We start from the raw sequence: 23,714 nt of genomic DNA, 5'->3' as shown, positions 1-23,714 counted from the left end.
CTGAAGTCCTCTGCAGGGAGGATATGATATTTGGATGTGACAGTACACATAGGATCTTGTGTTGTGCTTGAGTCATTTAAGTTGATCATCAAGGGAGTGAAGAAAGCATAGAACTGATAACTGGTAGTTGTTAGTGACACGTGATTAAGCATTAAACTTGGATAAGTGGGCATGCACACTTGCAGTATGTTCTCACATACTGTACATGAATGCATTCAGAACACAGGGCACAAACACACACCTGTAGTGTAGGAAGACGAAGAAGGGAAAGAAAGGGAAACATGAGCCAAACAAAATTATTGATCACATGGTTTTAATCACCTTAAAACAAACAATCACAATTTGAGAGGCTGGATTTTTTTCTAGTAAAACAAAGTGGTCTGGGATTGCCTCCACATGGCTCTTAAAGATCGTTCCCCAACTCATCAAGTACCAACACTTTGTCACGGCCCTCGGCCCCTGATACCGATGCACAAGGATCTCACATGCACTAACACATCAAAAAGTGTATTATAATCTTGAATTATGGCGTGTGGAGCAACGCTTATATGTGTGACAATAGTCAATAGTCAGCGGTTCATATGGTGCCGTATGTTCCTAATTTAAAAAAAAATAATAATACTGATGTGCAAAATGTAGTTAGTCAACTGTTAGCTTCAGCTAATGGTTATGTGATAATCTATGATAACATTTTTTTATAACAGATCTGTCAGGTAAAATGATCACCTTCGTGTGATTCTGACACAAACACCAAAAAAGGAATTGAGTGCCTTAACCATCTGTCACAGGTAACACTAAATGTGCAAAATGCATAAACCAATTCACTGTATCTCTGACTGTGAAAAGTATATGCATAATAAAGTCTTTGTAATGCCTACAGGTCCTTTACAGACCTCAAACGAGACCACGTCCTTTTCTCTTTGGCCACACAATCTAATTCCAATGCCTTCCTGATTTTCTGGGACGAAACAAACAAGGAGACAAAATATAGAGGGCAGGACTACAAAAACGAACATGTGGCACTCCGTTTGTACCACATAGGACTCTGCGTCTGGACTGGTGCAGCTGTGGTTTGATGGACAACCTTCGATGAGGAAATATGTCAGCTCTGGAGCAATCAGAGGATCCACCATGATTATGTTAGGACAGGTACAGTTGTATTAATAAACATAGTTAATGGTCTTGACTGTGTGTCTAGTGTATAGATTTCAATACAAATATTGTACTATTTAACTTTTAGTTACTGTATCTCAAACCTCTGAAATCTACAGGAGCAGGATACCCATGGTGGGGGGGGTTTGATCTGAAGCAGTGTTTCGTTGGCATGATGTCTGATGTCCACATGTGGGACTACACCCTCTCCCCATGTGAGATGCAGAATTATGTGGATGATCTAATCCAGGGAATGTGCTCAACTGGAGTGCGATGGAGTTCCAGATTATAGACAGAGTGCAGATAGAAGATAAACTAATGACCTGTCACTAAAATTTTAAACAATACCATCTATATATTAGAAAGGCAGAAATCCCATTTTCTGTGCTTTTATGTTCAATGTAAAGTATACGTTACCAATGTCAGTATTCTATGTTAAATCATTGTTTGTAAAAGGACCTTTTCTGATTTATCTTAATGCAACACTTATGGTGCTTTTCCATTACGTGGTACCTGCTCGACTCGCCTCAACTCTACTCGCCTTTTTTGGTTTTCCATTACGAAAAAAAGTCCCTGGTACCTGCTAACAGGTACTTTTTTTAGTACCACCTCAGTGGAGGTTCCAAGCGAGCTGAGGCGATACGAAAAGGTGACGTGAAAGCGACAGACGGGGGGTGTCCTGAACAAACCCGCCATTTTTAAATAGTTTAGCCAGCTGTGTTGTTTTTTTTTGCTGCCTCCAGCTTCATTTGAAACAAAATGTGTCTTCTGGCTGTGGCGACAACACACCTTCGACGTTCTGTGTGTGTGTCGCGTTAGGTCACGGCAGCTTACTGCTGCGCTGCTATTAAGACGACCAGCCACACTGAGGCGGTACTAAAATCTGCAATGGAAAACGGACGCACAGTGAGGCGAGTCGAGTCGAGGCGAGTCGAGCAGGTACCATGTAATGGAAAAATGCCATAACATGAAAGACTTATTGTGGTCTGATCATTTTACCTGTGCTGCAGAAGATGGGGAAAATATCTGCAGTCCTCATTCTGTGCAAAGATCCATTCCAAGGTTGAGCTCAAGCTACAATGAGACTTCTGGTATGCAAAATCCAAACCTTTAGCTTATTATAAGGACATTTTTCTTTAAGTGGTTGTATTAGAGTACTTATGTTATTAGCAATAATGTAGCTTTAAAATAAAAATGAGAAGTGCAAAAGTCAGTGGATTTCTTAGCAGTTTTGTATATGTTATTATAGCAGCATGCAGAGATATTTAGTTCTTCAATCTGTGTGTGTGTAGTTTTACTCACTTACATTATTTCCTGATGTTTTTATTTCACAGCTGTTTTTTTTTTTTAAATATAAAAATGATGATCAGAGAAGTGATAAATAAAAACTGAATCAAATCACCATGTAATGCTTGTTTTGTTTATCCGACAGAAAATGATCACTCTGCATCTTTACCCAGATATTTACCCCATCTATCACATTGTCCGGGGTTGGCCGACAACACATTTTCTGTATGGCTCATTCTTACTGCCCAAATACTATTTTTAAACTAAAATTGAAAGGTGGTGATGTTGCTCCATGCCTGCTGATTGTGTAAGTAGCTTTTTAAAGTGTTAGACAACTTCATACATCAGTTCGGTGGATCTGTCAGCTTGTTGTCAAGGTCCTCTGCCCCATACTGGCCAACATTTAATAAATGCAGCTTTGACTGAGTTTTTATGTTTCTATGAATTGCAGTGATCTTGCCACTGCTCTTTTTTTAAACACTGAAATAAACAATATCTTCATTCAATGGGACATCACTACTCCCCTATATGTGAATGGGAGAGCTAAAGTTTCTTCATGTTTCATCACTTCTCCAAGTTCTTTGATAGTATATCACACACACTCCCACATGGCCTTTTGATTGTTCATGAGAGTCATTCTGTGCAGACAGATGCTGGCAGTCTCTCAATCAGTAAAACTACTGGTAAAACTTTATAATAATAGTACATGAATTATCATGAATTCAAGCATGACTTCATGCATGAAAAAACATGAAATCATTCATGTAGTATTTCATGAACTATCAATAATGTACAAGGATTAATAGTATCTCATGCATGACTTAATGCAGGAACAACACGTTAATGCATCAATAAAGGTATTTCAATCATCATGATTTCTGATTTATTGATGATTTTCATGTTTTCTTCACTGGTAAATCTGTAAATATCCTACTTGGGTGAGCATTGTTCTCAGGCCATACTGTTTAAGTGCCTTATGTTGTTGTGAATAAAACAACTATAAAATGCATCTGCAGTATACTGTATTTTGTTTAAATGTACTGTAGTGACCTTAGTATCACTTTGCCAATCCACTCCTTAAATTCTTAATACATTAAATGTTATGCCACCACCAGGGCAAAATGAGTTTGCAATTAACTAGTACATTCCTCTTCTTAGTGACTGTTGTATCTCTACATGAATTGTCAGTGGCTATTAGCTATTAAACCAAACATGAGTCTGTGAACTGTAAAAGGGTGGCGTGTTGGTTGATAGTTGAAAGCAACCTGGCCCGGTGCTCTCATACTATAAAATCCCTTCTGATAAAGAGTTCCCTTATTCTCCCATGTGCATTGTTTGTTTTCAGCCAATGCAACAACTCTTCATCACACTCAAGCATACGTGCACCCTGACCACTGACTTAGCACCCTCAACACTGACTGACAACAAGGACAACAACTAGCCTGGCTCTATTTAGAATGTAACAAGACAAAGAGTATAAAGCCATGCTAGCGGCTCTGTTAGACTGTTCTTTGGCACAGTGGTGCTGAGTGCTAAATGCTAATGTCACCATGCTAACTTGATCACAATGCTAACATGCTGATGCTACGCAGGCACAATGTTTACCATGTTCCCCTATGAAATTTTGCACAAACATTTATGGTCTCTAGACGATGCATTCCATAACTTGATGACTACCTGACTTGCTTGCCTACTGTAGTGCCACCAGCAGGTTCAAATTTGTGGTTTTGATTGAAATAATATGGATAGATTGCCATGAAATCTGGCACAGACAGTCCCAACAAGATGATTTGTAATCCTTTGGTTCCATTATCAGTGGTCTCCTCTGGCAGTAAAGCTTTATCTCACTTTATCTCACTTCCTCGTACAAGAAGGACAGACGGCTCATGTGGACTTCTACACTAATTTATTTAGCACATTTATTCATCATATTTCTTTTGCATTTCACATCCTCAATATAACCATCTGTAGGCCTATATACCATAGTGTAGATTATTCATATCTTTATACATGTATATTACTGATATATTCAATTTTCTTTTTAACGACTTGGTCTTATCTTGCTTGTTTGTCTATTTTGATAAGTGTAATATGCATTATAAGACAGTTTAGGAGCCCTCAGTTAATATTCTACAGTTGCAAATTACTGGAATCTGAAGCCATAAATTGCGTACAAGGAAGAAAACAAGAAAAAAAAAAAAAAAAGCTAATAACCGCAATGAGGAAGCAGCCAAAGTATAAAACACACAATCCCATACACTGGTGCAAACAAGATTCTGATACAGGATTCGAGGTAAGATCAAGGCATGATACACATAGCAAAATAAAGGAATTTAACATGGCCTAGGAAATGAAAGTGAATGTATTATTGTTATTATTGTTGTTCCATTTGTCTTTGTATTAGATGGCGTTGTTTCTTCTAATGGTGATGCTGACAGCATGTGCTGCCTCTCCTCAAGGTAAAAAATACTGTACCTTAAAAATGTAACAAAAGGGAATGTCAAAATGAAACATCACAAGAAAGCGACAGGTGTATCTGGCTTACAGAAGCTTGTTTTCTTATGATTTTTGTCTTTATGCTCACTCTTTTTGGTTATGTACAAATTCCTTTTCTCCTCATCTAATGATGAGGATGAAACAAATATAAGCTTTATAGTAACAGCAACAATTGGGCAAAACAGGTCGAATGTATGAGTAAATTACCAATTTTAATCATTATAGGCATACGTCTACTATCTTTGTCATTAATTTAAAGATTACAATACAGAAAAAATATACAGTAATCTCAAATATCTATGAAGGTGGTGTGGCTCTACAGATGGCAAAGTATCCAGTAAATTCACCATGCTCCAAAATTAATCACAATTAATCTAATGATTGGATTTTTAGCTTATGTCCTTATGTCCTATGTCAAAACATCTGAATCCACTGAATACATATGTTGGCTATTGTGTAATTCACTTGTTTACTATATCATTTACTTTTCACATACAGGTTTTGAATTTCAATATTTTTTTTTTATTTTTTTTTTAAAGATTTGTCAGGTAAAATGTTCACCTTTCCGCAACAAACTGACTCAGCTCATGTGAGGCTGACAACATCAAGACAGGTTCTGAGTGCTGTAACCGTCTGTTTCAGGTAGTGTTGATGATGCAAAATGATTCATACAACCCACTGTATCTCTGACAGTAAAAATAATCATGTATGATAATGTCTTTATTATTCCTACAGGTCCTTCACAGACCTCCGTAGAGATCATAGCCTTTTCTCTTTGGCCACACCTGCTTTTAACAATGAAATGCTGATTTTCAATGGTCCTTCAAACAATAAGTATGCTTTTTGGATCAATAATAAAAATGTAGACTTTATAGGGCACGACTACAAAGTGAACACATGGCAATCAATTTGTTCCACGTGGGATTCTGTGTCTGGACTGGGCCAGCTGTGGTTAGATGGAAAGCCCTCAAGTAGGAAGTTCATCAGCTCTGGATCCAACATCAGCGGGCCCATTATAATTGTTTTAGGACAGGTACAGTTTTTAAGCATTTTTCTCGGAGAGTTAGATGAGAAGATCAATACCAGTCTTGAGTCTGTACGGTAAATATGTAGCGAGAGTCAGCAGCCCGTTAGACTGAAAGCTCTCCAAAGGGAACATACTCAGCCTACCAGCATCTCTAAAGCTCAGTAATTATCACATTGTATATTGTTTGTTTGGTCTATACAAAAATTGAAGCGTAAAAACATTTCTCTGTTTTAAGGAGGATTGTGTGCCGGACTACATAGCCAGGAGCAGTAACTTCTTTTGTTTTCTGGCAACTGCGCATAACTCCCAATACAGTACAGTAAACCAGCCAATTGTTTTAGTTTTGGTCTTTTTTGTTGACTTTTAGTATAGAGTAAGCATTATTTTGTATGTTGCTTTTGACAACAAATATTGTATAGCGATTGTATAGCGGTTTCCCTCTGATTCCAGTCTTTGTGCTATGCTAAGCTAATTGACTGCTGGGTCCAGATACATATTTAGGGCAGTCTTACATACAAATAGATTTGTAATAATATTCTCATGTAACTCTTGACAGTTGACCGAATAAGTGTATTTCCGCAAATGTCATATTCCATATTTGCTGTATGTGTTCAAACAATACATCCGAAAGAACATAGCATTATACAATATAGCTGATATCTCAAATGTCTGCAAATTCTCAGGAGCAGGATACCCATGGTGGAGGCTTTGATATTAAACAGTCTTTCGTTGGTATGCTGTCTGATGTCCACCTTTGGGACCACATCCTTTCCCCCTGTGAGATCCAGAACTACATGCATCGTCTAAACTTCGCACCAGGGAATGTCCTCAACTGGAGGGCGCTGGAGTTCCAGACCACAGGAAGAGTGCTGATAGAAGACAAACAAGAGATTGAGACCTGTTATTAAAAGTGAAAAAAAATCAGGTTAAAAAAATATGAATCAAAATAAAATAAAAAAATATTGATACATAAATGAAAAAAAAAATTGTATATTTTTTGCATTTTTTAAAGATTGTTTTTCAGTTTTTTTGTATCTTTTTTTATTATCTTTTGCTTTTTCTGTCTGTCGGATCAATGAAAAATTAAAATGATTTCTTTTACTTTTCTAATGAGTTTTTTTTTTTAACCTTTTGGCTATTTGTTGCCAGAATTAATTGTTTAATGTGTTTAATTGCATACATTAGGTGAAACAATTAATAATTGCGTCAGAGCTAACTTTTTAAAGTTAATTCATGACTTGTCACTGAACCCAAGCTCGTGATATTACAGTTTTTTCCAACTGCTTACACACGTTTTCAAAACTATGTCTCCTTTTGTCAAAACTCTACACACAATTCCCAAAACTGCACACACAAAATGCAAAATGCCTCCCATCTCCTTCAAAATGAAACACTGCATTCAAAATGTCATGAACACATCTCAAAATGAAGCATTTGCATCAAATGACAAACACTTTTTTCATAATAGTAAGAAAGTAATAGTAAGTTTGTATGCGCAAACAAAGTCTGATTGATTTGTAATGCTGAAATAGTCATTAGAGAGTTGCATGCAATATGGATATTGTAATAATATTATAATAATAATATTGTAAAGCTACTCAAGATGGGCTTTTCTCATTGGTCAATCCGTGGTTGATCACATGATGAATAAGTGTGGCCCTGATCTCATCAGAGATGGCTCTCCTTCCTCTTCTTCCTTCCTCCTCCTCCTCCTCCTCCTCCTCCTCCTCCTCGTTGTCGTCCCCTGTCTCTAACGAAATAGTTATGGTTTTGGAGATTTGCTGTGTCATTTTGCACTTTGAGTGAGAGGTTTCAAAAATGGTGTGACATGAAAAGATTTTGTTTAAGCAGTTGAAAAAAAACTGTAAATCGAGCTGAAGATGAAAACAAGATTGTATTGCATAATTTCTGTAAATTATTTTTTCCAAAGATATTACTTTTATAGATAGTGTGCGTTCTTCAGTATATGTTGTGAGTACTGTATGCATGGGTCCTCTTTTGATGCTTGGCTACACCTTCTGTATCATTTCACATATCTCCAAATGGTCTTATTTGTGACTAGTTGTATTTGAGGCAAGATCAAACCAGTTTTTTTGTAAAGTGTTGTATTGTGTTTAATAACTCGTTAGCTCAATAATGCATTTTACATCATATATATCTTACAAATGTATGCACACTGATACTTGTGATATTTTACGAAAATAGGGGTGTAGTGTGTAGCCGGCATGTGACGCTGGCTACAGAGAGATTTAGCCGAATCAGAGGCAGTTGGTAGTTCAGTTTACCTGATAAAAGATGACTTTGAACTGGGTACAGTGCACCGCAAGCTGCCGGTCGTTTTGACGGACATTACAGTTAGGTTTAGGCACCAAAACGACTAGTTAAGTTGAGGAAAAAGATCGCGATTTGGATTAAAACACTCCCAAAGAACACACATTTCCTGGGTGAAAGTCTTTTGTTTTCCCTGGGAAGCAAACTCCTCGGCTTGAAAGCGCTGTTATTTACATTTTAAATATATATCTTGGGTTTGCCAACTATGTCTACTGCTTTTGTGTGATCTTCTTCTTCATTAAAAATGGCGCATTTTGCAGTCCCGTCTCATGTCCGTCATTCTGACATAAATAATGCAATAATACTCAGCACATCATAAAAGGCAGAGGTGCCCTGGAAATGTTAGGCCCCTTGATAACTGCTCAACAGGCCTTGATGCAACACATTTCTTTTAATCTCTTGCATGTTTCACAGGCCCAATCCTGCTCTGGGTCCCCGAGATGCTACAAGAGCTTTACTTTGTACATCTGTCTACTTTAGCCTATAGACAATCATGACGTTAGCCCATGAAGTTATGGGTACGGGTTGGGTTGCTGCATCAGTGTCTTCAAGAGAATAATTTCCACTGGGGATGGGGGTGGGAGCATTCTTTTCAAAATCCTATTTTTGCATGCCTTGATTTTATTGTTTCAGATTGATTTTTGTTTATTTTTTTATTATCTTGAACCCTGAAACAAATAACAAAGTAGCCAAACTATGAATAAAAAAACAGTTGATACATTTTACAATGTCCATTTGTTGTACAGTGTTTACTTTATGATTCACTGGTTTATATCAGAACCAATGTGACTAGGGAAGTTGCCTGGATCTTAAGAGTCCTGGCCTGTAACTGCATATTCCTCATTTTGTGACTTTTTCACCCTAAATGTTATGACTCCACCGCATTTTTCTTCTTTCTCCTAAGCCTTTTATAGCAAAATGGTTTCGTTCATGAATGCTCAGCATAACTGTGCTTCTCCTTTAGACAAGCAACACAGGAAACCTCACTAATTTCTGTAGCTGAACGACTGCTGTACATGTACTCAACAATAAAAACAGCAAATAGATCAGACTTAGTAAGTACAACTGTGAGCTCTTTGAGAGACCTGTATATTATTGAACATGTTTTAAATGATTCATCGTTGCTCTCAAGGATCCGTTTCCTCATTTAGGTAGTTTGAAGATGCCCTCTCACTGACATTCTCACAGCATGCTGCTGTAAAATTTGGAACAAGGGACTACATAATGGATCTGCGGGTTTGATAAAGTAGGTAGTGACTTATCAGTCATCAAGATGTGGGGGGAAAAAAAGGTGGGGAGAATGTGTCAATCCAATGAGAAAGGGTTAACACATTTGAAAGAGGTGTCTTCTGCTCTGCTGAGACAGTGATGAATCAATCCTGGGTAACCTTTAAATTAAATGTGGTCCATGATGCGGTCCATAATTTCAGCTGTTTATTTTTATCCATATAGAACTGACCCTTCATGCCTGGACAAACAGAATCTTATTATGGGTTCTTGCCTAGGTGTGTTGGTAATAGGAGAATAATACAATGCGGTGTAACAGATTGCAGATTTTGTGTGCAGATAATGCTGTTAGATGCTAGATAACAGGATGCCTCTGACTAAATGTACCGCTTTGGGCAAAAAAAGGCGCTGCATAATTCTCTTGCAGTACCAGACTCTGTCATGGGGACAGCTGCTCCATCCTCCTCCCTTCCATCTTCTGCATCTCGATCATCCGATTAATGTTGTACATACTTACATGTAACATGTAACATGCAAACATGTGTTGTTCCACACCTGCCATTCTGTACCAGCCGTCACTATTGACTTTGCCACCTCTGCTCATCACCTGATCAAGTCACCTGCCTATCCAGCTGCCCATTTATCTGCTATTACTGTAGTATACAGTATATTGAGGGTAGCTCATAGACGGTCTTCCCCAAACTGTCTATGTTGCCTTTGTTCTACAGCCTACATTCTGCTCTGATGACTATTAACTACCTGCCTTAGCCCTCTGTGACACTATTGCACTTTTAAAACACTGTTTTTGTAACACCTGTTTTTCCTCCTGAGTCTGCGTGTGTGTGTGTGTGCCTCGACTCTGCATGGGGTGATATAATTAGCTTAACATACACACAACATACACATACTGTGAAAAAGATACAGCTCAAACATGAAATCTGTTTGTTTTTTCAAAGCTCAAAGGACATTAAAAACATTTAAATCCACAGAGACCCATCCATTTGCCTGGAATAAACCATACTATTTTTGTTTTGTTTGGCTATTGTGGCCATTGATCAAACGACACAATCACACACAAACTGAGCATGGACAAAATGATCTTTAGAGAATCACTCATTCTACATACCAAACTGAATATTAAGAGATGATGAACAGTAGACGTTTTAGAAAAGGAATAGCTATTTTTGCATAATCAAAACATAGAATGTCATAAATCCTTTGACTACTTTATGACTATTTACATATCACAAATATTATGTACAGTTTTAAGGTGTTTTCCCTTCAAAATTATGACTGAATCAAAGTCAATAATCAGCAACCCCGATGACGTCAGAGGTCAGAGTTCACAGGTTGGTGGCCTTCCTCCTCTCCTCCCTCGGCTGGGTCCTCTCCCAGCCTTGTCGAATGCGGGTTAGGGTCCGATCCACGCAGGGGGAGAAGGACCAGCACCTTCAGCACCAGCACCACAGAAGGCACAATCAGGCAGAGCATGTAGCCAGGAGGAGTGTACCATTTGTAGGTAGAGGGACGAAGAAATTAGTTCCAACCATAAATGTAGCAATGTGACGTGCATATGAAAAGGGTCAGGTGGCCCAGCTTAGACCGAGAAAAAAAATCACATAAAATGAAAATGTTAAAAGAATAGTGAGATATTTTAGGAAATTACTGGCTTTCTTGTCGAGAGTTAGACAGCAAGATTGATACCAGTCTTGTGTTTGTATGGTAAATATACAGTTGGGGCCAGCAGCTGGCTAGCTTAGGTTAGCACAAAGGAAAAAGGTGGACAGCTGGGTGATCTCTGGCCTAAGCTAACAAAATCCACCTACCAGCACCTACAACACGTTATATCAGTCAGGAAGTTACTTCCTCCTCCTTGTACCCCTATTTTCTTTTTTACAGTACTGTACCCTGCATCTCACAAACGTGTCCTTTGTCTCTGTGATACTGTAATTCTTGTTCCTTGTTGATATGAACCTGCAACCAGTCAAAATCTGTTGAGCAGTCAGTACTGTTACAGTAACAAATGGAAACCACAATGTTCAGGGCCATACAATTTGTTCATTGTACAGTACACAGCCTTCAATGCACTGTAGTATACAATACTAAAAGGGACAAAAATCCTCTTCGTCCTCCTCTTGCTTTTTGTTGCCCTCCTCCTCCTCTTCCTCCTCGTCGCCCACCTCTCATACGCACTTGTCCTCGTCCTCTCACATCGTTTCTTCTATCCACTCTCAGACTTTCTCCTTCCCACCTTCAACAACCTGTTTGCTCTCTGAACTGGCTTCTATTGGTTGTGTCACATCAGGCAACTGAGAACTTTGTTCAGCCAATGGGTTTCAGTGTTTTAGCAATTGAGAAAAACTGTAAATTACATTTTTTTTTTTTTTCTATTGCTAAACAACAGTGGGCACAGCTGGCTCCAAAAGCCTTTTTTGGAAATAAAGAAACACTAAATAAGAATGAAACAGTTACACATTGTATCTTTTGAGAGAAACAGTGAACAGGTAAAAGAGCAAAGATACCAGCATGTCCAGGTAAGATGTCTGAGGTTACATACACAGTTGTAAAAATGTGAAAAACATTTCCTTTTCTATAGTAAAGCTGCGCACGTACTGTTTTTCACAAAGTAATGGAGGTGTAAACAATGGGAACACCACAGTCATTTGTATTTATAGATAATGTTGGTTCTTCGCAAGAGAACACTATTATGTACCTTTAGTTTGTAACATTTCCAGTAGTTACATAAATTACTACAGACAACATAAATATATATATATATATATATATATATATATATATATATATATATATATATATATATATATATATATGTTAATTACTTGGATAATATGCTTCCATTTACATTTTTAGCATTTGGATGCTGATGTTCTCATCCGCAGTGACTTTGAATAAACAACACAATAAGGAAACATTCATATCAATGTTCATGTAATGAACGGTCCCCCTAAATCATAGATCATCAGGAATCTTATTTAACCCATTTAGAACAGCAAATCCGTCTGCTGTTAACATTGACATTCAATAATTTACATTCTTTTGTTGACAACCACTGAAAAAAAGCAATTTATTTACTTTATTGATAGCTGTTATTACTGTAAATGTTTTTCACAACTCTTCCCACCAGATCATAAGGATTATCTTGACCTAGACCTTATCTTTAAGTCTCATTCCCTATCTGAGCTCTACCTGTGGACCTGACCTTTACACAAATGGACCTGTGACCTGTATCAGCAATGTCCTCCCTGAGGATTTTACCAGGTATCATAATTCTATTTAATGAATAACTTAACAGTTAAGATCCTGGGCTAAAGTCAGCCAGGCTTTCACTCTGTGCGCCTGTGTTAGGCAATGAGTTAACTAGGCTCCGGAGATATGACTGCCAGTGACATTTTGCTTTTACAACACTTTAATAACTCTGATGAAAACTTGGAAACTCTGAATATAGATTATCACGACCCTAAAAGACCAATTCTACTGATAGTTCGCACATGACTGATGACGTCAAGCACCCATGCCCACACTCTAACACATGCACATAAACTGTAGATTGTTGACTGTAGATTTCTAAATGTGCTCTTACCTGAATGAAGCTGAATTCTCTCTAGCTGAGAGAGCCTCCCACAGGGGGCAGGGATGTTAGTTCAGGCAGGACATAAAGAAAGAATCCCAGGATTCCCAGCACAAAGAAAGAGTCTTGGCCCCATGCTTCTGTGTTGTCAAAGTAAAACAGGGTGGTTTTATTGTTTTTCATCTAAGGAAGACGGAGAGACAGTACTGTAAGTTTTAAGCCATGCTTTTCTAGGTTTCAACCAGCCTGCTTTACCTCATCCACCACAAGCGAGATGAGTTTGTATCTGACAGCATAACGAAGAGAAGTCATGAATGTATAGATGACATGGAGAAAAGCGAAGCCCAGTGCGATCAGACCCATCTGCTTCCTGCACAGCATCCAGCGGTCCAGCCAATCAGGGAAGCGCCTGGAACGCGCAAAAGTGAGCTAGGCTTTCAAAAATGAGACACATTTTTACAACAAACAACAGTGTGAACAGCTGCAGGGGGAAGTCCTCCAGCTCTCTGGCTGCTGACAGAGACCCTTTATCCAGAACAGTGAGGCCCAGCTTGGTGACCACCTCTGCTACTGTCTGCTTTGCTTCTGCACTGTTCCCACACAGGTACACCTGGAGCATGGAGGTGTGGGTTATATTATAAATGGGCAGCAGTATAAATATTTTTGTTATTGTCAACAAATACCATGAAATAACCAAAACCAACAATGAGTTAGTCCATCTCTCATCTCATTTTCCAACTTCGGTTCCTGCTAAAGACATGAATCTATAAAAAAATGTCACAAATATATACCTTAATAAATAAATAAAATACTCAAAAAGCTGGGCACTGTAGTTTTAGCAAACATTTTCGGACAAGAGTAAACAGTGTAATTCGCTTGGGATACATCATTGTAGGTTTTGTTATTTTAATGGGACTTGGAACAATAGAGAGTATTGCCAGACTTTTCCTTATGACCAGTATTACTCATTAGTAAAATAGTTCCTACTAATGCAATGTAGGTAAATACTTAAGTACTATAGTTGTAGTTACCTGGAAAGTACTGTTTAAAAGATGAATCAGAAAAGTTTAAGCATAGGCCTACAAGTGCATCTTACTATATCTTTATCTCCAATGACATAGTCTATCAGTCAGTAATGTCAAAAACCAAGTGCATCTTGTCTTCAAAATTGCCTCAGAAAAACAATACAAATATGAATATTTTCCTCTTCAGCTCAGCTTTTGTTTTTTAGTTGCTAATAATTACTCTAAGATTATCATTAGATGACTCACCAGCCCTGTTTGGAATATCTAGTGCATGACTGCATGTCTGTCTACAGAATTAAACGTCTTTTGTTGATCTTCACTGTGCTGTTCCAGTCATTTTGAGATGAAGCCCCTGGAAGTGTATGACTATGTAAAGATGCATGCATACTATATATACATGTGCTGCTCAATATGTAATCCCATTTCTAGATCTTCACCATGCTGAAGGTTCTTACCACACTCACAGCTTTGTGATGGGGGGAGGAGGGGATATCATACAAAGGGAGAGAGATAGAGAGCGCTAGAAAGAGAGAGAGAGAGAGAGAGAGAGAGAGAGAGAGAGAGAGAGAGAGAGAGAGAGAGAGAGAGAGAGAGAGAGAGAGAGAGAGAGAGAGAGAGAGAAAACGCAGTTTGACAGGCATATAGTGGAGTCTGTGGGATTGAGTGTATAAGTGGACCGGGCAGCCAGCCATGTCTCCCTACATCACTGCACCAGTAACAGCAGGGGACGGCCAACAGACTAAATCTCCATCTGAATGTAAATGTAACAGAGCCACAGCCCCACTGTGGATCTAATCAAATAGCTGGCCGAGAAATAGCGCACACTTATAAGCATGTGCGTGTGGGTACATACTGTACCGACACATGTGGACGAATACCTGCTTCTCCCTGTGGAAAAAGGAAGAAGTTTCAGGTCATGTTATTATCTCTATCTACAATGAATGTTAAGACCCTACAGTGAGTATATAGCATGAAAAACAGTGATTGTGAAAGTATAGGGGAAGATTGAGGAGAGACAAGAGTTTAAGAGACTCTTTTAAGATGACAAGGAGTGATGAATTGCAATATTAGACATAAGACAAAAAATGAGAGAGACAGAAAGAGAGAGAGAGAGAGAGAGAGAGAGAGAGAGAGAGAGAGAGAGAGGGAGAGAGAGAGAGAGAGAGACTCAATCATCATATACTTTTGGGAGGCAGTTGATGAGGGAATATAAGCCTCTGCTATCTCTGCTTTTCCATACTAACCCTCTGCTTTACACACAGGAGTGGTGGATAATTAAAAGATACAGCGATAGCACAGGAGAGCAAAAGGGCCATTTTGACCTCATCTCTGTTCTCCCCACTCTGACATAATTAAAATAGAGACTTTTTGAAATCATTCACCAGGATTCATCCAATTGCAGCCCCCCCCATATTTCAGACGTAATGACTCTGCTTACACAGAAAAGAGGACCTGTTAAAGACACGATGGATGTTTTATGGATGCAATCATGGGAGCAGTTTAATTGCTTCTTAATTGAGACTAGAGCGGTTCACTGTGTTATCGTGGTCTCAATATAACTAAAGCAAACTCCTCAGGGGAGTAGTTACAGCAGTTATTTATTGTACTGCTGTAATTATGGCTACTATAATTTGTATTTCTCTTACTTTCAAGCAGATCATTTGCATGTTACCCTAGAAAAATGTTGGGTTATAGATGATCACAGGCTGGCATCACATTGGCTAAATAATGTTCTTGTCTGTTTTAGGTTTTAAAAAGAGGACCGGGTTGCTATGGGGTTACTCTGGGTCCACTTTTTTTTAGGTGAGGTTTTTCTGTAAGATGTTTCCTTAAAGTCTCTTTCGTATTTATGCCTCTGCAAAGAGCTTCAAAGGAACAAAAATAATTCTTTGCATTGCAGTGAGAAATAGAGAAAGTCACTAATTTGAACAATCAGTGTGTTATTGGACCGTATGTCGACAATGCTTTAACTGGAATGATCAAGAGAAAGATTAAACAGTAAATCTATAGCCAAATTCACAATTTACAATTGCAAATTATTTATTATAAGAGGAGTCACTGGTGCATGCATACAACAAGAAATACAAGTCAAGTTAAGGTTGGATCCTACAAGCTCAAGGAGGATGAAATGGGGAAGGGAGGAATACATTCAGATGAAACCAGACGTCACCAGAAAATAACAGCATTGTTTGTTCAAATGTCATGCGAATAATGACCTTTATCTTTGAGAAGCAAAAGGCAGAAGTGTGATGTACTTGTAATGCTGTAATACCTCTTAGAAAAGAAGTCAAGGTTGTATGATTAGGCATAAAAAAGTGTCAGACTGACATCAGAGCGGTGGTTTCACATCATGTCAACAATCAGTGCTGGTTTCTTTTAACCATGATCACCATCTTACCCTTCATAAGTGGGCACACTCCATGTGGTGAGGGAGATCATGTGGTATGACTGAAAGCTCCACAACAGCTGCTAAATGGACTTTGAGGTGAGACTGTTTTGTCCAGTTAGCCAATTAGTTTAATTTGTTTAAATTGAACAAAACTTAACCAGATGGCAGATGAAAAAACCCCTCATATGGCTCAAAAAATTATTTGTTTGTCAACAAACAACTTATTTTTTTGTTCAGCTGTGAGGAGGTTTAGATTCACAGTATTTTACAATAAATTTGTGGAAAACTTGTCATGTTAAGCATTTTAGCTATCAATGTATTGGGGGAAATTAGTGTGGCTACATCAGCTCTGCCATGTGAAAAGAGTGAGTTCTCCATTGCTGTTTTTTTTGGCTCCCACTTTCTTTCTCTAAACCCATCGACCACCCCTGGTCACCTCGTCCGCCTCTCTTCAGCCTCAACTCAACTGTGAAGTAGCTTTGGTTTCTTGTGCAGAAAGAGAGGCAGCAGCTTCCTGATCCTTGAACAGTAAACAGCCTCCCAGCAGATAAAAGCAGCAATAGTCCCAGTGGAACAGACTGTTGGGAAACCAGCCTATTAGGAAGTTGAAGAGACTGATTAGATTAAAGCAGCCTGAGACGGGTCACTGTGCTGGTCCTCTGGCTCCAGAAACTCTCACCAGCAGGACGACATGGCCGTGGATACTCGCCTGTGTTTAATTCTCTGGTAAATACATCTCTTTTGTTGAGATTAGTGTGTTTGCGTGTGTGCAGTTGGATAGAAGAGAAGACAAAATGAATAGAAGAGCAGCTGCTGTTTATCTGCATGGAATCTCTGCAAGAACAACACTATAAAGCTCCCTTGGTGGGCTATACATTACTGCAAGCTAAGACGGGCCCTATATCCCACTTCTCTCTCAACAATAGAGTTAAAAATGGAAGATCTCCCTTTCCCCTGTCTCCCCCTCTCCCCCCTCTCCATCTCTTTCTGCCCCAGCAGCACGCCTATCTCTCTCTGATAGGTGATGTATGGCTGACCTTCAGTGGTGAATTTGCCATTTGCTGCCAAGTGGATTGGATCATCCACGATACGGTACCGTACGAAACGGCACCTCTGATTAATATTTAGATAATTTGATAACGGTTTACTTTAGCCACTTACCGATTTTTCCTGCTAAAAGCTAAGGAGTTAGCCATTACGGGGGTGTCTTTGGTGTCTTTGTAGCCTTTACAGAAGGTTTTCTATCCAGTCTGGAAGTTGTGCCTCTTTTCGGAGTTGTTCAGCAATAAATCCAAACGCTTATATCCAAGATTTATCCACTTTATGTCCATAATTTATCAATTTTCCGTCATTTTTGCTGCTAGCTCGATGCTAGCTGCCATTTTGAATATCCCATGATGCTTTGCGAGATTGTGTTGACGTCTTTCAACCAATGGGAAGGCAGGTCCGTCATACAAAGAGTTGAGATGTGGCACACATTTGGGCCTTTTTTGAAGAAATGTAAATAGTTTGTCTTTTTACATGAGTTATAATGTTCATTATGTTTATTTTTGCACTGCATGACTCCAAATATATAGGAGAACTGTTTTAGAACATTTTTTTAAAAAATTTATATATTTTGTCAACTGTATAAGTTATAATGTTTATTTCTTCACAGTGTGACTCCTAATACATATGGGAACTGATTTAGACAGGATATTGGCTTAGCTTTTATTGATATGTGTGTGATATCAATACATATCTGTGAGATTCATGTACCGTTTTATTTATTTATTTGTCTTTAAGGTCATAAAACCTTTTTTTTACATTCAAGCGACCTCACTGCAGCACAAATATTATAATAGCCCAGTTTTTCCTGAAAAAAATGATGTTCATAAATTGACTGTAGACAACATGGGTTGATGTTTTACAAGCTTTTTTAGAAAATAAAACCAGACGGACAATGAACTGTAAAAATGACCTTAGGCATCTGAGCGTTAACTGCTTCCATGATTCACATGACCTCACTTCCTCTGACCCTGCTAGGCACTGCTCGGCGTGGCTGGCAGCCAAGAGTGGAGGGGCATCGAGCCAGGCCAGATAAGGTCTTCTCCAAATCAGCTTGGACATAAAAGTTTATGGCACATGTGCTTATAAGCAGAAACAAAAGAAGGAGAGAAATGCACAAAAAAAGGCCAGGAAACTGATGCACACATGTCTAAACACACACTTCAGACTGATGGCATTCATTCTGGACAGGTGTTGTTTATTCCTGTGTTGATGTTAACTCTAAAGGCCATTACTTTTATCTGCAGCAGAATATATGCTGATTAGCTTCCAGGGAGCAAGCCAAGTGAGGGGAGAGGTTCTGCAGAGGGGAGAGTTGGCAAAAAAGGGAGGAAGAGGGGGAGTGGATTTTGAGATAGGCTATGTGAAATGAATTGCCAGAAGTGTGCTAAAACTACATCTTGAATCTCTACTGAGTTTGAGCAAATGCATGCAAATACAGATACAAACATACACAGAGAAACGAAAGAAATATATACACAAACTCGTATATACACACTTTCTCCGCATATGTATGAGGGAGAGTTGCAGTCTCATTAATAGCGTCTAATGATTCCTATCTTTCTCGGTGCAATTGCCTCTGACACCATTTCACTGTAACTGCAGGCCCAGCAGGGTTCAGATCAGGACAGAGCATAACTCATGCACTGTCCATAACTCATGCACTGTATATATATCAAAGACATATCAGTACATACCAGAGAGTGACTAATTGACCACAACCCCAGGAGATCAAGTCCAAATCCAAAGCCAGGTTGTCAGCTCTGACAGGCCTGACTCTGGCCCTCATCCAGCAGCGGTTTTTGGCACGGGCGAAGCGGGCCTGGGACGACATTTTTTCATGACACATGGGGGGTGGTACGAGCAGTTAAAAAAAAAAAAATTCTATTGTATTATCTATCATTTCACCGTGTGGGGAATTGGCAAATTACATACCGCGATCTGACACATAACATTATGTGTCAGTTAAACTTTTCATCTCCAATCCTATCCTGAGTTTAAAGATAGCCTACTTTACGGCTTTATTATCGAGTTGATAGGCGTGTGTGTTCGTGTCGGCCGTCTGAAATACAAACATTTTTTGACTACTTTTTTTTTAAAGGGCGTGCGCCCGTGAGCACCCACGGTGGAAAATATAAATCGGTGCCTATGTTGCTTGGTCTCCCAAATGGAACGGTCCGGACAAGGGGGGGAACGTTGGACCATGAGCCTCCTTGAGCTTATCAGTTTTATGCATGATAAGGATCTATCGGAGATCTACCCCAACTTTTGGACTGCTCTCAGGATTGCACTTACTCTGCCAGTCACTGTGGCTCAAGCAGAGAGGAACTTTTCAAAACTAAAGTTGATCAAGTCATACCTGAGGTCAACCATGTCCCAGGAACGGATCACTGGCCTTTTCGTCAGTATCAATCATTCAATAGGGGAGCAGATTTCATACGATAACATCATTGATGATTTTGCATCAAGGAAGGCCATAAAGGTTTCAGTTTTAGTTTGTGTTTTCTGTTCTTAGTGCAATAGTGTAATAATTAGATTCTCTTTAGTGTGTTTTCACATTTGTGTGATGAAGGATTTGTGCTATTTAGAATATTTGTTCTATATTTTATTTGCATATTATTCTTAATATTTTATATCATTGTTGCTCTCTGCTCTTGTTGCATTTTTTATATATCTGATTGTATATATTTTTGGCACATTTATAAATACATTATCTCACAAAAGTGAGTACACCCCTCACATTTTAGTAAATATTTCATTATATCTTTTAATGGGACAACACTGAAGAAATTACACTTTGCTACAATGTAAAGTATTAAGTGTACAGCTTGTATAACTGTGTAAATGTGCTGTCCCTTCAAAATAACTCAACACACAGCCATTAATGTCTAAACCGCTGGCAAAAAACTGAGTACACCTCTATGTTAAATTCCCATAGAGGCAGGCAGATGTTTATTTTTAAAGGCCAGTTATTTCATGGATCCAGGACACTATGCATCCTAATAAAGTTCCCTTGGCCTTTGGAATTAAAATAGCCCCACATCATCACGTACCGTTCACCATACCTAGAGATTGGCATGGTTTTATGTCGGTTAGCCTAATAGCTGGTTTGATTTGCATTGAGAGATGATTTTATGGAAAGTACCCCATGCCAATCTCTAGGTATGGTGAAGGGTACGTGATGATGTGGGGCTAAATCACTTGAAATGGGTAGGTTGTTGAGGTCACTTCAGAAGAACCAAGACACATTGTCTACTTATGTAAGAACAGACTAACATAAGCAAATCTTTGCATGTTGTACCGGCCCTTTGCTGCATGTCATTCCCCCTTTCTCTCCCCTTTCATGTCTTCAACTTTCCTCTATAAAAAAAAAAGGCCTAAAATGCCCTAAAAAACAGTTGACCCTACAATATCGCTGCAACATTTATATGGAGGTATTTGGTCAAAAATGACCGTCATATTTGATTTTCTCCGTATCGCCCAGCTCTAATACCACCGTCATGTCTAAATTGAAGAGCCATTGAAAGGCCTAAAAATGTGTGTGTGTGTGTGTGTGTGTGTGTGTGTGTGTGTGTGTGTGTGTATGTGTGTGTGTGTGTCTGTGTGTGACCTGCCTAGCCTGGTGGGGTAACTCCCTGACCTTTCCCCGATGCCCGTGGTTCCTTTGAGCCACCAAACTGGCATTTAGTTACAAACTGGCTCTCAGTCTGTGCACTTACTGGCTGTGCTTTTTGTGTGTGTGTACTTGAGTGTGTGTGTGTGTGTGTGTGTGTGTGTGTGTGTGTGTGTGTGTGTGTGTGTGTATGTGTGTGTTGTAGATTCAGGAGCTGCTCGGAGGGCCTCTGGTAATCACACATTATTCATTAGTCAATTAATCATTTTTTTGATTGACAGAGAATCAATTGGCAATTTAGATAAGTGATTAAGTATCTTTAGATTTATTGATTTTGGACTGTTGATCGGACAAAACGACCAATTTGAAAACCTCACCTTGGACTCTGGAAAATTGTGACTTTTCACAATTTACCTTCATTTTTACCTGTTGTTCATCTCCCACATCAGTTTTTTCTTCAGCTAATGTTACAGGAGCAGGTGGCCCGAATCTTACCCCAGATTTCCACTGAATGCAGAACGTCTGCAGACCGGCTCCGCTGCGGAACGGCTCCCGTGCTCCACCGTCCATCAATACCCACCAGGTCCGGGATTTGTTGCGGCACGGCGCCATGACTGACAGCTGAAGTCACGAGGACCCACAAGATCTCGCAAATTCACATAGAATAGAACCACAAAAACCAACAACAGTTTGTTTCCATCCAGAGGAGTAGAGGGGAAACAACTCTGTGCTGTGTTTTTCAAGGTGTAGTGCAGGGAAATATGATCCGACGTAAGCACAGTGTATTTTATTTTTGAAAAATTAACCAGATTTTTTATGTTGTTTCTGTGCTCGACTTCCTGTCCCGCACTATCTGCCGTGTGCTGAATTGCTGCAGAGCTCTCCGGGCGTCCGGCAAAATAGAAGCTCTGGCGTATCTGCTCTGGAGGGCTGAGGACCGCCGGAGCTGGGACGCATGTCGGAACGCAGCCGTTCTGCAGTCAGTGGAAATACACAAACTGACTTTACAACGCAGACGAATAAACATGCAGCGGCACATCATTCCATGATTGTAGGCGTGCATGGTTAGTGAGAATTGTATCATGATTGATAAATTATGGGGACACTCGCGTTTCCACCCAGCACCCAGTGCAGGCGGGGTGAGGACAGCAGGGAAAAAACACACAGGCAACGGTTCATTATTCCGTGATTGTAAGCGTGCATGAGTGATAATATACATATATGTGACACCCTCTCTCCTCCCAGCACCCAGTCCAAGAGGGAGGGAGGGGACAGCAGGCAGAACACACATACAAAGGCGCATCATTCGTTGTTGAGTGTGGATAGGACCGAGTGGGTCATGGAGGGCTCAGACATATCACACAGATAGAAACAGATGAATGGGCATGGGGATGCCCAGGAGGCCGCTGCGCAGATGTCAGCTACTGTCATGCCTCTGAATAAGTGACAGTGCGTCGTTGCGCCACGGTAGTTGCCAGGGAGGGCCCACCAGCAGCTAAACCAGAGTCGGGAACCAGGATGCGCTCGTGCGCTCCGGTGCCACTAAAATGACCAGGAGGAGAGGGATCAGAGAGACCGGGGGAAAAGCGTAAAGGAGGGTTCTGGGCCAGGGATGGTGGGAGAAGGCGTCACGCCGAGGGGTGGATTGTCCCGTGTGCTCAAGGAGAACCACAATGCGCACTGTGTGTTCTCTCGTGAGGCGAACAGATCCACCGCCGCTCTCCCGAACCTGCTCCACAGCTTCTGAACAATAGTGGGATTCAATTTCCACTCGTTGTGAGAGGGCCCTCCTCGACATTAGGTCCGCCGCCCGGTTCAGAACCCGGGGATGTAAACTGCTTTGAGGGACAACAGACTCTGGGCCCACAACAGGAGACTCCTGGCTATTTCCAATAGCCGGACCGAGCGCACGCCGCTGCTGCTGTAACGTTGTCTGTTCGCACAACAACATGTCTCCCCGCTATCACTAGGGTGAAGTGTTTTAAAACCTTCAGCACCGTGGACAGCTCCAGGCAGTTTGTGTGTGGGAGAGGGGGAGGTGGCCATTCTCCTGCCACCACTTGTGACTCGCACATTCCCCCTCAGCCAGTAAGGGACGCGGTCTGTGTACACTGTCACGTATGACGTCACCTTTCCCAGGGGAACCCCGGTTGACAGGGGTCCGGGAGTTTCCCAATATGCCAGGTCTGACTGGAGAGAAGGAGGGATGGTCAGCACTCGCCACTTGCGGTGTATGGGGTCGACACGCTGGCGATGGAACCACCTCTGGATTTTCCTCATGTGGAGGAGGCCCAGGGGAACTACCAAGTAACCCGCGGACATCATGCCCAGGGAGACGCATCACAGACAGCACTGACACCGTTGCGTGTGGTGCGCGACAGCAGAGAGATAAAGATCAGCGTCTCGCCTTGGCACTGACAGCCTGGCTCACATGACAATCGAGTTTATGTCCATGCCCAGGTAAACTACTCGACTGTGCGGGGAATCAGTGAGCTTTTCTGCCAGTTTATGGCGAAGCCCAGTGTTTGCAG

The 23,714-nt window shown here is 40.2% G+C and overlaps 1 protein-coding gene and 2 pseudogenes across 1 annotated transcript; 2 read left to right on the top strand and 1 right to left on the bottom strand.

The window, feature by feature from the left end:
• Positions 1 to 396: 396 nt before the first annotated feature.
• LOC144516129 (C-reactive protein-like) lies at positions 397 to 1,485 on the top strand (annotated as a pseudogene).
• Positions 1,486 to 4,843: 3,358 nt separating this feature from the next.
• On the top strand, positions 4,844 to 6,870 carry LOC144516353 (C-reactive protein-like). Its single transcript, XM_078247580.1, has 4 exons — positions 4,844 to 4,898; positions 5,475 to 5,577; positions 5,671 to 5,968; positions 6,646 to 6,870. Exons 1-4 carry the CDS (start codon positions 4,844 to 4,846, stop codon positions 6,868 to 6,870), a joined length of 681 nt encoding a protein of 226 aa, XP_078103706.1.
• A 3,979-nt stretch (positions 6,871 to 10,849) lies between these two features.
• LOC144516128 (metalloreductase STEAP4-like) lies at positions 10,850 to 19,404 on the bottom strand (annotated as a pseudogene).
• Positions 19,405 to 23,714: the final 4,310 nt, after the last annotated feature.

Source organism: Sander vitreus, chromosome 4, assembly GCF_031162955.1.
Source record: "Sander vitreus isolate 19-12246 chromosome 4, sanVit1, whole genome shotgun sequence".
In the NCBI taxonomy this organism is placed as follows: Eukaryota; Metazoa; Chordata; class Actinopteri; order Perciformes; family Percidae; genus Sander; species Sander vitreus.
Note: the sequence above shows the minus strand (reverse complement) of the source record. Positions and strands in the feature narration are given on the sequence as shown.